At 45.9% G+C, this 15,899-nt stretch overlaps 1 protein-coding gene across 5 annotated transcripts in view; it reads right to left on the bottom strand.

Annotated features, from left to right (window-relative positions):
* Positions 1 to 15,899, bottom strand: part of CSMD2 (CUB and Sushi multiple domains 2) — a 267,542-nt gene that overhangs the window by 123,501 nt on the left and 128,142 nt on the right. For 3 of the 5 annotated variants that reach the window (XM_090124247.1, XM_090124246.1, XM_031594831.2), the window contains 4 exons: positions 10,204 to 10,291; positions 8,914 to 9,038; positions 6,420 to 6,541; positions 758 to 861 (listed from right to left, as the gene is read on the bottom strand). The exons of 1 other annotated variant lie outside the window; for it this stretch is intronic. In XM_090124247.1, coding sequence (XP_089980373.1) covers positions 758 to 861; positions 6,420 to 6,541; positions 8,914 to 9,038; positions 10,204 to 10,291 — 439 coding nt within the window. The remainder of the gene's footprint in view (positions 1 to 757; positions 862 to 6,419; positions 6,542 to 8,913; positions 9,039 to 10,203; positions 10,292 to 15,899) is intronic. One more of the 5 variants, XM_090124248.1, reaches the window with a different exon arrangement.

Genomic DNA, 15,899 nt, shown 5'->3' with positions numbered 1-15,899 from the left:
CAAAACGAAACTCAGAGAAATGGAGACTTCGGGAAGACAGCAGATATTAAAGTGGGTGAAAGCAGAGCGGATGCACATTCATAGGGAAAAGACACTGAAGACTTTGACAAACACCCCTGGCTTATGTCTTTACTCAGTGGAGAAAACAGCACCTGGACAGGACAAGAAGCTTTCAGATGTGCTCAAGACCTGATTGCATTGGCACTGTCCTGTGCACATCCCATGATTTGCTCTGCTTTCAGCCTCTCCCTGCAGTCTGCTCACACTGGCTGTGCCACACACAGCTCAGGCTCAGAGAACCCCAAATCACCATTCATACAACTGCACGCTGGGTGCAAAACGCTGTGACTCGAAGGTACTGCATTCACAGCCACTCTGCACTGTTAAAAAGGGCTGCTCAAGAAAGGCAGCACAGGAGAGAGGTCCAAACTTTTCAGCTTCTGCTTGATTTGCATTTCCTTTGGTTTCCAATTTTTAATCCTGTTCTCCCAGCTCCCTGGACAGCCTCAGCTTCTCCCTATGGGGTCCTGACAAAGGGAATTCAAGAGAGGAGAAGCAAAGAAGCAAAAGCCTTTCTGTCAGCTGAAGCCTAAGAGAATGTGATGAGAAAAGAAAACACCAGCAGCAGTCAGCTCCACCAAAAATGAGAACCTGCTTATAAAATATGCAGTGAGGAACAGCAGGCAGAGCGGGCTCCTTCATCCAAACACATCTGCTAAACCTCAGAACTCAGACATGTGAAGGACATGGTACTTACACATAAAGCACAGACTTCTGGTCTCCCACTTGTCCTCCATCACCAACTGTCAGAGTGTCATATCCTCTTTCTAGTTCAAATTCTTCAAAGGTCAGTTTGATAACCTGGCAAAGATGCAGTGTGTTAATAAGGACCAACAGCAGCCAGCAGATCCTCCCACCTTCTTCATTCTGCTGCTCTATTGAGGAGCACTGTATAAGACCATTACCATCCTCAGGACATCACCTATGCTGACATCACTTTTTAGAGCCCTGTGGCACTTTTTTCAGCACACAGGTGGTGCTCTTACTGAAGTTTCCTATCAGGTTTTCCTGCTTTACCTACTGATTTTCTAGATGACTCCCTCATTCCCACAGTAGAAAAAAAGAAGTGTTGGCTCCTGTTCTGTCAGCACCATGCATGCATCCCATTGTGGCCACTGCCTCCTGCCCTGTAAGCTGCCATACACAGCTGTGCATCCCTCCCCAGCTCAGTCCCAGCCTTCCCCCCCAGCAAGGCAGGATTCATGGAGCTCTGTATGAACCACCTGGGAGCAGAGGTCCCACGACGTCGAGTTCTGAGTCTCTCCTGAAACCTTTTATTTGCAAATAACTGAAAATTACATTTTGAGACTGGGGACAAAGGCCTTAAATCCAGCCTTGTGACCAAAGAGAAAAGGCAGAGAGCTTAATTTACAGCATTGCTTTACAGTTTCCATCTGTGGACAATACCAGCTGACATGAGCAGGAGCTGCCTCTGAAAGCACAGACCCAGCACAGCACAGAGACCTGAATGCACTCATCCCTCCGCCCATAAACAAACTGCATTTCCCAACTCTCAGCAGCTCCCAGGACCAAATTCAGCTTCACGCCACCTTTTGGTACCTAACACATGAAGTTACAAAGCAGCACTGAGGACCTTCAGCCCAGTGCACACGCAGTGCCTGCTGCCTGGGGGGAGGCGCTGCCGCCACAATTCCACCCCAATCAGACCCCAAAGCAACCATCACCTGGGCCCTGTTAAACACCAGCACGTCTCTGCTTTCTCTCCAAGGCCTGCAGGTACCCTCTAGGAAGATGACAGCATTTTTCTGTTGCGAGCTTCTCAATTTCAACCACTTCCATTAATTTATCAGATGCCGAACGGCTTCAGGGTTCTTAAAAAATAATGGGTGCGTGCAGAGTTCAAATTGAACTGCCAGGTGCTGCCACCCTCTATATAGAAATGCAATTACCCTCTATATGGAAGTGCAATTACTATTATTTAAAAGCAAAGCAAATTTGGTATTTGACTGAAGCACATTACCCAAAAGTAGCAGGATCTTGGAACAGGAGCCTTTGTGGTCCTTCACAGAAGTTTGGAACCATTAATTTTAGTCAGTAGTATCAAAATATTAACGGGTGCAGATTATTATTAAGCCATGTAATGATGGAATAATGTAATTAATACAAAGAACACAGGGCTGTAAAACAGCACACATCATTAGTTAAACCACTCGTTCAAGTAAACCGCATTCTAGGGAGTCTGACCCTAATTAAATAACTAATTATATTCCAGTATATTGAAGACTAACCTCGTGGCTCCGGAGCAGGATGCTGAATATAATACTTATTTATCCATTTTCCTTTCCTATCTGGGTATAGGCTGGAAATTACTTAATGATTCATTAAACAACAAGAGACCTACCAGCACATACAAACACACGGATGACACAAAACCTCAATTTTAAGCTACTGAAGTGACAGGAAGCAATTAGCAAAGTTGAGAAAACAGGTTTCAAACGACACCTGATTCTCAGGCTTCACATACTGCAAAGTGATTTGAAATGCAGTCACATCCATAGGAGAAAAAAAAAACAAACCAACCCACAATCACTCTCTCCATGGAGCACAGCACCTCTTGCAGTTATATTCAAATGCTTTACAAGCTCACATTACTCATTCTCCCCCCGTCCTCCCCCGTCTCGAGCATCCATCCTCATCGTGATGAATCACCCCCTGAGGGACCCATCTCTCTCCACCGATGACACAGGAGCTTGGACAGAGCTTTATTTGGCAAGCTGGGCTCCAGGTGAGAACAACCCCAAGAGAAATACCAACCAGTGACATTTGTTATGTCAAGAAGGTTCAGAAATAGTTTTGATGCAAATGCACCAATTATCATATGCATTTCTCAGTTCCCCGGTGATTTATTTTTCCAGTGTGGTTGAAATTAATTCCCACGGCACCGAAGACTGGGGGGAAAAAAAAAAAATCTATCAGCCCTCAATACTCCCCCAAATAGCTTTTCTATGTCATCCTCTGTATAGGAAATAATTCAGAGTTGTCAGCTGAAGAGCACTATGCCCCTAATGCTGTTTATGTGGGTTTTTGAGCAAACTTGGAGGGGATTATGTAGCTTGGAGAATCTGGCTCACAGTTCTTTTCCAAATATAGAACAGATGACTTGCAAATGAGGTCTAAATTCAGCTCAGTGGTTTTCCCATCGCTCGTATTAAAAGCTCCATATAACAGGACCCGATCCAAAGACCACTCAAGTCAATGAAAAGATTACCACTGACTTCAGCAGGCTTCAGCTCCGGCCCAGAATGCTTTAATCTTCGAAGTATTTTACAGGCATTTTAATTAATTCATCTTCCACTCCTCCCTCACCCGTGCTGGGGATGCACAATGATGATATCATCCCCTCTGCACAAAAGCAACGTGGGTCAGGGAGGTGAGCTCACCAATTCAGCAACATGCTTCTAACATGAGCCTTAAAGTCAGAGTTCCACACGTCCAGGTACGTCCCAGAAACAGCACTCGTTGATTTGTGAGGCCTGACCAGGCATTAGAACACAGATCCCAGCATTACGAAGTGCTGTGCACACCTTGCAGCACTGTGCCCATACCTGCCCACAAGGCCAGCAGCAGGAACTGCTGTGTGGATGAAAGGAGCTGGTGTGCTGCTGAACCAACTTGGCATTTTGTATATTCACCCATGAGACGTGGTCCTCTCTGCACAGCTTTGGTATCTGGACCTTGATGAACTCTTCACACATTCTTACAGCAATGGATTCCACGCTGCTGTTTCCCATTCACTCCTGTGCCTCACCTGGGCTCCCACAGCCATGCAGAGGAGAGCTGCCAGGCTGCAGTTTTCTACAGCTCCAAGTGATGTGAGCATGCAAAGCGCCGTGCAATGAACACGGATGCACAGCAGTGCCTTTCCCAAAACAATGAGTGCATTTCTCTCAGCCTTCAAAGAGGCAGAGATGTTCCCTCCCTGTACATCACGCATCCAGGATGAAACACTCAACAAACAAACTCTCTCAGAAAGAAACCCTTTATGAACTGATGTTGCTAATTAACTATTTGTCACTTCAAACAAAAGGAAACCAGCCTTCTTTTCACAGACAGGTAACACAAACTGCTGACTTATCCATCTATTCCTACTTCAGTTGTGCTACACCTCCATAACAGTGCGTGCTGTAGCGTGGAGCAAAAGTGCCAGTCAACCTCTGCTCAGTTATGATGTACTGAAAGGGATGGATTTTGACAATTTTCTGTTCACTTTGTGATGTGCAAAAGCTAAGGAACAGATTTGGTTTCCCTACCAACAGCTTCTGACCAAACAGCTTTAAAAGCTCAGGAAGAATCTAACCAGGAGAAGAGGAGAAACTCAGACTCTAAGAAGGAATTAAAAAAGAAAGTGAGTTTCTGAAAAATGAGACAGCATGCCCAGGAAGCTTCCAGAAGGAGAAGTTTGTCCCATGGCACTGCTGAAGAAGCAGAGAAAGTTTGCGGCTGCCATCTGGGCTGGGCACGAGGCTGGCAGAAAAGCCAGAAAATGAACAGATCTGAACATTAGACTCCAAAAACTCAACCCTAAAGCAATGTGAAAAAGGGTCAAAAAAACCTGTCAGAGTAGCCCGTAATCATTTATTGGTGTTTAATTGCTTTTTCCTCCCTCCTAAGCAGTACAGTCAGCCTGCCTAAAACCCAGGGAATATCCAAGGTTAACTCGGTACCATTTCTTTCTAAAGCCAGGATTATTTTGTTCAAGAAACTGGGCTTTTGCTCGTATTTGAAAGACAAAGATGTACAAAAAGGAAGAGATATAATAGATACATCACAGCCTAAAAAGCTGATGTATTCAACAGCCTGTCCATACGTAGGCAACATACATCCGAGGGTCTGCAGGACACGGGCTGAGACACAGCTGTGATGTGAGCAGTAACATCAGCAACGGCTGCAGTTACACATGGTCTGCTCTCCAGTTGCACATTACCCAGATGAAGGAGAACCTCCAGGGTCCGATTAACCAGTAAATCACTCCTAATAAATGAGTACTGGAACAATACCCTGATTTCACAATCCCAGTTTCCCAGAATTTGGGTCATTACTAGGCTCCAGTGCAGCCAAACCTGCTAATGACAGCCCTTTAAATACAAACTCATTCTGAAATTGGAACATAGGAATACCCCTCGTTAAAACTGCAAGCCACCAACGATGTTTACTTATCAAAGGCTTCAAACTGAGGTCAGCGGGGAGAAAGCAGCAGAACTCAGCAGCCCTGGTGTGCTGCAGAGGGAGCTGAGCGCTGCAGGTGAGCGCACACAGTGCCACCCCATCCCTGCAGAAAGCAGGCTGCAATGCGGATGGCTGCCAGCATTCCTACAGACTGGAACAACTTCTTGTGAACGATGAGATCCTGGGACACCATCACGTCTGTGAAATGATTTCCTTGGATCAGCAGCATAAGGCTGAGTGCCAAAATGCAAGGCTGTCTGGAGGCAAGGACCAAGAAATAATTGACTGGATAAGCACATGAGCTCAGTGCCTTGGAATGCAAGGTTTGCTCCTAGACTAATGAAAATTATGTTAGGAGGAATCCAGGCACGGAGAAGAATGAAAACTGTTTTCTTTCAAGAGCAGAAGTGGTGAATACCTCGGGGTATTTTGAGCTACACAGCAACAGTCTTTTTTGTTTTTATTTCCCATTCAGATCTGGAGGAGAGGAGCAGGCAGAGTTTGCAAGGAGGGGAGAAGAGATAAGAGGCTCTGAGCCTTGTTTTCCTGTGCCAGTGGAAAATGGAAAGGGCCTTAGCCTTGGAAGGATCAGTGACAGTGAGTTTGAACCCTTCCAAACTGTACAAGTTGACCAAAAGGGAAAAAAAAACCATCACCACCAACATCCGCTGTTCCAAACACGAATAAACACAGAAAGGACTTTTGTATTAACTTTAAATACTGTACAAATAGCAGTGAAGAGAAACACTTGTTTGAGAGCTGAAATCCCCATTGGTTATGGGCCAGCTATCATCCAGAAAGAAGTGATGAGAAATGAGGATTTCTGGCACAGCTCTCCTGCCCCAGCTGAGCACTGGCTTAGGGAGATGCTTTGCTAAGCCGTTCCATGTTTCACCACCATTCTCACCAAGATATCAGAGAGGTTTCGATTAAAAATAATTACATTCGCTTTTAATTACATCCTTTAATAAACTGATTCTTCAGCCCTGACAGATGTCACAGCCTATAAAGACAGTTGGGGGCCGTATGTGAGAAGCCCGTGGAAAGAGGGGGGTACGACTTCAAAAACAAAAACCCGAAGGGCTAAAACACCAGAGCACGGTGCTGTGAAGAAGCACAGCTCCACACTGCTTCAAGTGAAGGCAACAAAAAAATGCATCTCCAAGACCTACCTTGGCTGGGTTGAGCGCGGTGATGACCCACACGCAGTAGGCGTTGTTGTCGTACTGGACGGGGTAGTTGGGAGATGTTATCACACCACTGGGACCACGGAGGTACATATCACACATCCGTGCTGTGAACAGAAAGCAAGGCAGGTGAGTGAGGGAGATCTGTTAAGCTTGGAGATGAACGCTGCGCTCCTTGCGTAGAGATGGAGATGCATAGCAGTATGAAGGTGTGGGAGAATTAAATATCGGTGCTGGGTTGTTCCCCAGCCAAAATTGTCTTCTATGTAGCATCAGAGACGATGCATTTATCTGTGATGATGGGATGAGCGGGGTGTTTTCAGGAGCTACCAAAGAGATGGACCACCAGACCAACACATTCCTCTCTCTCACACTGATTTAGTATTTTCTTACTATATTAAAGCCCTCGAAGAAATATTTTCACATCCAGGACAACGAAAGCAATCACATGGAAAATGCAGTTCCTTTTTTATGTTCTAGGAAAGTTACATTTCCTTTCCCCCTTGCAAGCCTAAAAAAAAAAAATCCTGCACATCAAATATTCATTAGGTGAGGGCTGACTTCATTCTGATACAACTGCTGGCTCAAAGAACGACGATGGCAACTCAGCTTCACATCTCAAAAACATCTTAGGTAAAGTAAAAGCTGAAAAGTGCTTAAGGGGGAATTTTTTGCTTGTGGTGTTCCTTTGATGCAATATTTAATCAGAAAATGTGAAGAACAGCATCTTAGTTTTGTAACTGCATCTGCTGTTGTAATGGATCCTCAAAATTCATCTCTCAAGTTTCAAAGGAGTCATATTTGCAAATAAGGCACCCGCAAGGCTTTTCCATCCCTAGACAACAGTGAATCATGGAAAATGATCTCCTGGTTGAATTGTTTGACCACATGGCAGATCTGCATTCTGCACGTGTGACCCAGCTCCTGGAGGCCATTACACCTACCCTGTCCTACCTTACAGAAACGAGTCAAGCCCTCTTATTCCCATTAGAAAAGCGGGCAACAGGAGCACAAAAAAGATTAAGAGATGCTCCCTGGGACCCATAGGAAGCCTGCTGCAGATGGGGAAGCTGAAATGCAGCCTCCAACCCAGTGGCAAGATGCTCCATTGCCATGCATTAGAAGATGGCAGAGTCCAATGGCTCTGCACTGGCTGATCAGGCGCCCTGCAAGCTGAAAGAAACCCATCACCCAGCAACAAAATGAAAACAGAAAAAAGTGCTTTAGAACTGAAATAAAAAGCAAGTGGGAAACTTTTTTACGAAGAAAAGAAACAACCCAGAAGTTAGTGGTAGGAAAAGAAATTAAGTTGATTCATAGAATCCTAATAACGCAGGCAAATCCTTTCTTATCTCTTGCGAGAGGACACCATAAATTTCCTTTATAGTGTCACATATTTATGCCAAATATCCTCTTACACTGATTCAATTTATTCTACGCTTGTTTCAAGAATTAGATGGGATTCCAAAGCCTTGAAAAACTCTGCAGATGAAATTAAAGAAAAAAAGAGGTGAAAAAATACCAATTTATGACTTTAAGAGCTTTAGATGGATTTAGTTTCAAATATTACAAGTTGTTCATTATTAGCATTACAAACAGCACAATTATGCATGCCACTTTATATACAGAGAAAGGATAGAGTGAAAGAAAACAAAATGGCCAAGGGCAAAATGGACACCAGTTCTCATTTCTTCACTAAACAAAGCTCCATTTGCTCATGGCTCTTGGTGAGGCCAGAAGGTGATCAGTTTGATGCTGGCTTCCAGACCTCCACCTCGTGTCCTCTCTGCTCCTTGAACGTTAAGGGGAAATAATTGGGATGGAGTGAATAAAGAGGGGCAGAAAGCTATGAAAGGTATGGGCACATTACACAAATACACCTCATCAGCTGCAGAGCAAGTAGCTAATGAGGCTCCACAGTTAACAGAATTAGTTTTGTTCATTCCATTCCACTGGAAAAGTATGAAGATCCTCCTGCTGGCACGACCAAACTCCCACTGCCAAGAGCACAAATGCTCACAGTGCAGCGCAGACCGACCAGCAGCACAGAGCTGATGTCTGACAACAGCTTGAGAGCACTGAGGTTGCTCTCCTGGCTGCACCTCCTGTCTGAGTGAGGGTTTTGAAAACAGTATATAGGCATATAATGTTCAGCAAAGGCTTGAACTGTTCTAGGACTGCCTGACTACCTATTTGACTTTAAAAAGGAAGGAAAGATGGAACCAAACAGAAGCTAAACAACAGGGGTTGTAGGAAGCTGCCTCCGAGAGGAACCAGAGATGGTCTTCCATAGGGCAGCCTGAAAGCCTCCAGTTAAACACTGCTCTGAGGAGCAGAGCTCTAAGCCAAAAGGGAAAGGCAACAGGCAGCAACCAGCTGGGGCCAAACTCAAGGACGGAATGGGTGATGCATGAACGTGACACGGTGGGTTTTCTCATTAGTCCTCATCACTCAGTAAAAAATTACTTTGCCTTCTTACCTCTGCACACTGGCCTGTGGTCACTCCAGGCAACAATGATGTCGCTCACTCTCTTACAGGTGATGCTTTTGGATCCCTGTAAATCGTAGCCCTCGTTGCAGGTGAACTGGATGCTGGAGCCTAACCTAGCAGACAGAACAAAGGGGGAAGTCAGCGACTGAGACGCTTCTGCAGCAACAGCTTTGTCTCTTGCTTTTTGCTATCCAAATTGTGAACAGAGAGAGTTCACTGGCCCTCCAGGCAACAGTGGAAATGAATGAGGGGCCAGCTCTTCCTCATTCATTTCCTCGTGCTGGGCGCTGGTTGCCTGAGGTGGTGAGAGTCCAAGAACAGATTGGAGCCTTTCAATGCAACTTCAGTGGGAGTTTTGTTCAGTTCGGGAGCTCACACTCAGTCCCAGGAGATGACAGTGCTCAGCGTTCTTATACAGAACAAAATCTTTATCTACTACTGAAAGATTTGTTCTTTGTTCTATCGCTTTGGATTCGGATCCTTTGCTGCTTAAAGCAGTGCTGTATTATTCACCGAGGCGACACGATGCCACTTTCACAGCAGCTGAGAATTTATCCTATGGCATTTAGGGACCCTATTGGGAATACCCTTTCCTCCACCTGCGTTCCCTCTCCTCCAATACGTTCTCTGGATTTCAGGAGAGTCTGATAGACGCAGGTTAAATTGAAAGACATTTTTAGTGAACAAAACAGCTATTGACAGCAAAATAAGATTAAATATTGATTCACCATTGCTAACAACAGGCTGATTCATTCCTACACGCTTTAAATGAACGCTAGCAACTACAAGGGAGTAACACCATTATTTTCAACATTATAAGAAAACAATTATCCAGCACCACATTCACTTATTGACAAGGAACTGTACCACTGCTTCAGGAAGTCACCTGAAATTCTCTGGGCACAGGGTCGTGCTGGGACTTAGGCTAATTTAGAAGTGATGCTGTTGGTGTTTAAGGTGGTTCTTTCTGTGCTTAACTGGAGAAGGGAGCGACGACAAACACGGATGACAGCAGCGTGTCCAGGTGCCCACTTTGTGGCATGAGAAATATTCTCAAAGAGAGATCATTCCAGATCTCTGTAACAGATTACACACACGCATGCACATTTAGACACGCTCGCTCTTCTGCATCACTGGCCTCAGCAAGCTTTTCAGACACAGCACGATGATGTGTGCAGAGGGGCTCTGCAAACAGCCCACATAACACCAAGGAGAACACACAACACTTGTAACAAAAGCTTTGCAGCATGCATAAACACACACGTCAAAGGTTCTTACCTAAAATCGTTGCCTATTCTTTTGCCTCTCTCTGGAATCCCAGGGTCTGGACACATATTATGTCCCTGGGACACACCAACCTGAGTTACTACAAAGCAAAAACAGCACATACAGAGACAGAATAGCAAAAGAAACATTCTTTCATCAACTATCTTGGTGGATGTGGAGAGAAAAATGGCAGCTGGTAGCTCGAAAACCTGAACACGTTCCATTTTGTTTAGAAAAAAACAGCTTTGGAAACAAGTTAAACTGGAATCATTTCAGCTCAGTTTAGACACCAAAGTGTTTTCTAGGAAGCGCCAGCTAGGAACATTGCTTTCCCTCTGTTCTGCTACAGAAGTACCTCTGAAGAGAGAGATTTTTCATTCTGCAAAATTGCACCAATTAAGCAGCCCATTTCCGAAGCCTGTGATTAGAACAGCCTGCCCTCCCCACCCCGAGCTGAGAGCACAGCCAACCCAATGAGGAGGTGGGGTGTGATACCAGGGGAAGAACAGGCAGAGAACGAGAGAGAGAGGAGAGGGAAATGTGAGTCGAGGATTCTAAAGCAAGTAAGTAGTTTGAACGTGAAAAACTGCATGGAGCAACCCTAACGTGACCGCCAACAAACATGGGATCAATGCAGTGGTGATCAGCATCGAATTAACATCTGCCATCCTGATGCTCTGCTCCCCGTTTCCACCTTCCCCTTCAGCCTGTCAAGTGGCACAGCTGAGCACTGTTAGGGATGGACAGAACCTGGGCGGTTCCTGAAAGCATGAAATGAGATCTGGCAATTTGTTGATTTCTGTTCTGAATTCCAGCAACACATGGGGATGATCTGGGATAAAGGGGCGGCTTTGTCACAGCGCTGTCAAAGTCGATGCAACTCGGTTTTCCTCTATCACTGCGGGAAGGATGTAGGGAAAACACACCATCTCTTGTCATCAGGGCTGAGGTGGTGAAGTGTGAACCTGAAGTCAGAGTGTTCCCTTCTACCCCAACCCATCCCCTGATTGAGGGAACGATTTTGGTGCACAGAGCTGCTGCTGAGCGATGTGGAGGCTTGGGCATGAAGTGTTACATGAACTGCTAAGCACATGGGGTGTCTACACAAACACAGGCTGCAGAGCACGAACACCCAAAAGGCAGGGTCATCAAAACTTTATTCATTTGGTAATTACACCTCACTACAGCTGGAAGACATAAGGCTGTACCTAAAAGGATGGAGGGATCACTGCTTCCATCTGAGCACCTACACCAGTGCTGGCTGAGTGCTGAAAGCATCACAGCTCATAACTGCTCCTCAGCCCAAGTGCTTCCTTCATCCCCCCCCTCCCCTTTCTGCTGCCCCTTCCCCAGCACAGCACTGCCCAGCCCTGCCCCACTGCTTCGGCCTCCTCCTCCAGGCAGACATACAGCTTAATGGCAAATTGGCCTCCTAAGAAACTGCTTTCCCCTTTTTGCATATTCATAACCTCACATTAAGCTCCATCACATGGACAAGCAGAGATGCTAGCAAGACAGAAGCATTAAAGCAGCACACAGCATCTTCTGATGGCTGCGTTTTGTAGCTACAAAGCCTTGCTTCCACATTTCCCAGGCTGACGACTCCGAGTTGGAAGGAAGGAGCAGAGTTCTGTGCTACCCTCACAACAGTGCCTGGCACTCGAGCAGCCACAACCAAACCCCACGAGCAGCATCTCCAGCAGCCATCACAGCTGCACGATAACTCAGTGGGTTTGTTCCACTGATTTTCCCTTTCCTGATAAACGTCATGCTCACACGCACACAAAAAAAAGGAACAGCTTTTGATCTGCTGCTAACTTTTTGCTAACTTGGCCGGTTTGTTTTAGGGTCTGAGCAGCTTACAACCCCTGCAAGAAGCTGGCTGTGCAACCCAGAATTTGCCTCATCACTGCAGGAGCTGCAGGCACATTTCAGTGTCAGCCAAAACAGTGGCACAGAAGGCTGGCCCCACTGGGGGAACTCTTTCAGTAACCACCTTGGGACGCTGCCTGCAGTTTTGATCAGGCTGATGAATACCATCTATGGAGCTAAACACTCCTCTGCCATAGAGCTCCCCAGGCGTGGCACATTCCCAAGGCTTCTGTCCTAATGATGCACAAAGCAAATGGGAATTCAGAGCGTGAAAAAGAGCGTGCAGCAAACAGCCTTGGTCAGAGCAAGGAATGAAGGTCAGATATCCTGGCACAGCAGCTTCACTGCACTTGTACATCACAAGCCTATGTGGTATTTAAGAAGAAATGCCTCCATTTCTCATCTTATTTCTATACCTTCTCCAAGGTAAAAGTGCACAAAGCAAGGAGCTGAGCCTGTTACACATGTTTACAAACACAGCTTCCACACGCCTGCACTGAAGCACCCCTTCCTGCAGAGCACATCACCAGATTGCCTTTCCACGTTGCACCTTCTCTCCCACGGTCAGAAGACAACCAGACAACATCAGTTACACCGTGCTGGCTGTTCTGAGCTGCTGTCGCAGCCATTTGTTACGTCCCAAATCGGATGACAGCAAACCTGATTCACAGCTTTGGGAGCAGGTGAGGCTGCAGATAACCAGCAAAACCCACGGGCACCAGAGGGCAGGTTGCAAATGACCAATCACACTCCTGAAGACTAAAAGCAGTTCTCCTCTCATTACCTGGCACTTTATTAACACCCATATAATACGTATACATAAACCAGTGAGCAGATTCAATACGAGCAGAGCAGGAGGAAGGAAAGGTATCTTCACAGCGTGGTAGTTTGGACATTTTGCTTTGTCAACACAAAGGAGAGCAAAAGGAAAAGCAGAGGATGGATTAGATGGGCACAGAAACTTTTCTTCTTCTGTCTTCTAAACGCACACACGGGAATGTAACTAAACCAAAGCTGATAAACCACATTTGTTATGCTGAGAACACGCAGAGGGCGCTGCATTCATCTGCCTAAAGCTTGGACTGCTTCACAGATCATAGAATGGCCAGGGTTGGAAGGGACCTCAAGGATCACGAATCTCCAACCCCAAGGCTGTAATGCTCCAAATGAATTCTTCGTGGTTACAAAGGAAACAATAAATCTTAAAAGCTGTGATGAAATGCTGAAGTTCAGTGCTGGAGGCTCAAGGATTCCTTCCTGCCCCTTTGCCCTCCTATTTCTTAACAACAACTTTCCTCATCGTGCTTTCAGTAACACCCAGTTACGATTGCTTTGTTTGCCACAGGAATTTACTCCATCTGTTCAAAGAACTGAGAACCTTCCTTAGTTCTCCATACTTCCCCACGTTAATAAAGTTCAGAGAGATTCCCAATGGACAATTTTTTATCGAATTTAGGAATGCTAAACACGAGCCCCACGACAAAGCAGGATCTCACAAGATGGCCAAACGGTTTCCTTCAGTTTTGTTTTGCTTTTTACATAAACTCAATGTTTCTCAGCATGAAAAATACAGTACAGTGAGAAGATGAGCTGTTCTAACTGGTGCGAGGGCAATGGGAGCACTTCAGCAGTTTTCAGTTAAAAACGTTCAGTCCATCTTTATGAGCACTCAGAGCTGTTGGTAACACACCGAACCCAACGATGTGCTCAGAGCCCTTCCAGGCTACAAATCTAGACCTTAAGCACTCCCACGTCCAGCCAGCACTACGCAAGACTTGGGCTGATAGAGCCTAGCATTGGAAACGACTGCTTCCAGCTGGAATTTTTGTACTGCTATCATTTGGGGCATTCTGAACCCATCTTTCACATCTCGTCGCTACCTACAAATAGTTCCCAACTATGTGAGAGTTCAAAACGTTACAGCCCTAAGGATTTTAGACAGTTTGCAAAGCCTTTTTGCAGCACAGCCCACTCGAACCCAGCCCCATTCATTGGGATTTCAATGCCTGCAGCTCACAGCCCCAGCAGCTGCTCTGCCCCAGGCTCAGTGCTGCAGCACAGACCCACACAGACACTCCTCACACCTGATGCACAAAGCAGGCTTGCTGCACTGCTGAACCCAGCAGCTCCCATACGTTTGCCTGAGACCAAACTGGATCAACCCTCCAAAACGACTTTGCATTTGCATCATTAGTATAAATTGATACAACTGAAGGTACACAGAGCTTGCTCTCCTTCACACAATCCCTTCCAGCGATGTCCAGCAGTGCATTTCCAGGTGTGCCTCAGTCAGATGTCACAAAAGCAATTCTGATGCTGTTTTGTAATCGAGGTACCACGTTTTTCCCACTGTATGAACATGGAATACACACATTTACATTTCGCATGCAATATACTTTCTCACTGCTTCAGGAATGCTGCAGATGCAAAAGGTTGTGTCCCTCAGTGACTACCAGAAGCAATCCTCTAACCGTAATCTCCAACTTTAAACCGTATTTTTTTATAGCTTATTCTCCAGAGCTGTATTCTTTTTCCCCTAAAAATGATTAAAGCGAGATGCCCAATTAATATTAGGGATGGTGAACAGTCTGAAGCACTTGATTTAAATTTCAAATAAACACGTTTGACTGCAACTGAACAAAATTAGCAAGTCCCCCACCAAATTCCATGCTTTTTTTTTTATATATATCCTTTTTTCTGAAAGAGTACAAACAACTGTGATGTGAATACATTCCGCCTCCATTCAGACACGTGAAACGGGCTTTAATCTGGCAAGTAACCACAGCATCCATTCAGCAGAACTGAAATCCTCTGAAAGAACCTGCAGGGCAGCAAGCGTGGAGCTGCAAACTGCCTTATGAGAGAACAGAGGCCTTCAAGAAGGAGCTGCACTGCCCAGAGGAGAGGGGCAAAGACCACCAGAAACCACTGCTGGCAGGAAAGGGTTTGGAAATCAAGCACGGCACAGCTCTCGTTTTCACCACATTTCTAAATTTCTGACGGCTGAGCGAGATGAAATGACAAGAGCAATACAAGAGCAATACTATCAAACTCCAGGGACCTTTAATCAGCCTGTCCCACCTGCACGGTCATCTGTGATGCACAGCTCACAAGCTCATGAAAGTTTCAGAGAAGAGCGGGCACAGCCAGCCAAGCAAATCAGAAAAGCAAGGGAAAAAGAAGATAACACTTAGGGCTCCATTTTCTGAAAATAAACCATTTTCTGGAGATACCTCCTATGGAGTCAGCATTTCTGAAGCTGAAAATTCACTGTAACAGGAGTGTGACAGCAGAAGGCTGTGCAGGAGGGAGGTTAATCGGGGTTTACAATCCAGACGTTGCTGAGCGCACAGGGAGGCAGGAGGGTCGTGGCAAACCCCACGCTGGTGCCAGAAAGGGATTTGGGCCACAGTTCCTCCACCATCAATACTACTACAGCTCAATAACTTTCAGGCTAAGCTGCCTTCCTGCACCGGGTTTTGCCTTATCAGATACGACATGATTAGTGCTACACAGGATGCTGAACTGGCAGCATTCAAGGCTGGAGTCTGCTCTGCACTGGGTGAGGACAGGCTGGGCAGAGGCACCAGCAGCTTCCAGCAACTTCATCCTCAAAAGTGGAGCCTGATTACAACACAGCACGACACGCTGAAAACACACAGTGGACTGATGAGCTGAAAACAGACTGCCACTTTTCACCTGGGGAAGAATCCCTGCACATATCCCAACATCCCAGATGGCATCCATCCCACTACCAACACAACCTTCCATCTTACGGAGCTCCACTGCTCGCTCAAACAGAGGCAGGGGTATTTTCTATCATAATCTCGCTCTCC

This window comes from Phasianus colchicus, chromosome 24 (assembly GCF_987193195.1).
Source record: "Phasianus colchicus chromosome 24, bPhaCol1.hap1.1, whole genome shotgun sequence".
Taxonomy (NCBI): Eukaryota; Metazoa; Chordata; class Aves; order Galliformes; family Phasianidae; genus Phasianus; species Phasianus colchicus.
The sequence above is the reverse complement of the archived record's forward strand: the minus strand, read 5'-3'. Positions and strand labels throughout refer to the sequence as shown.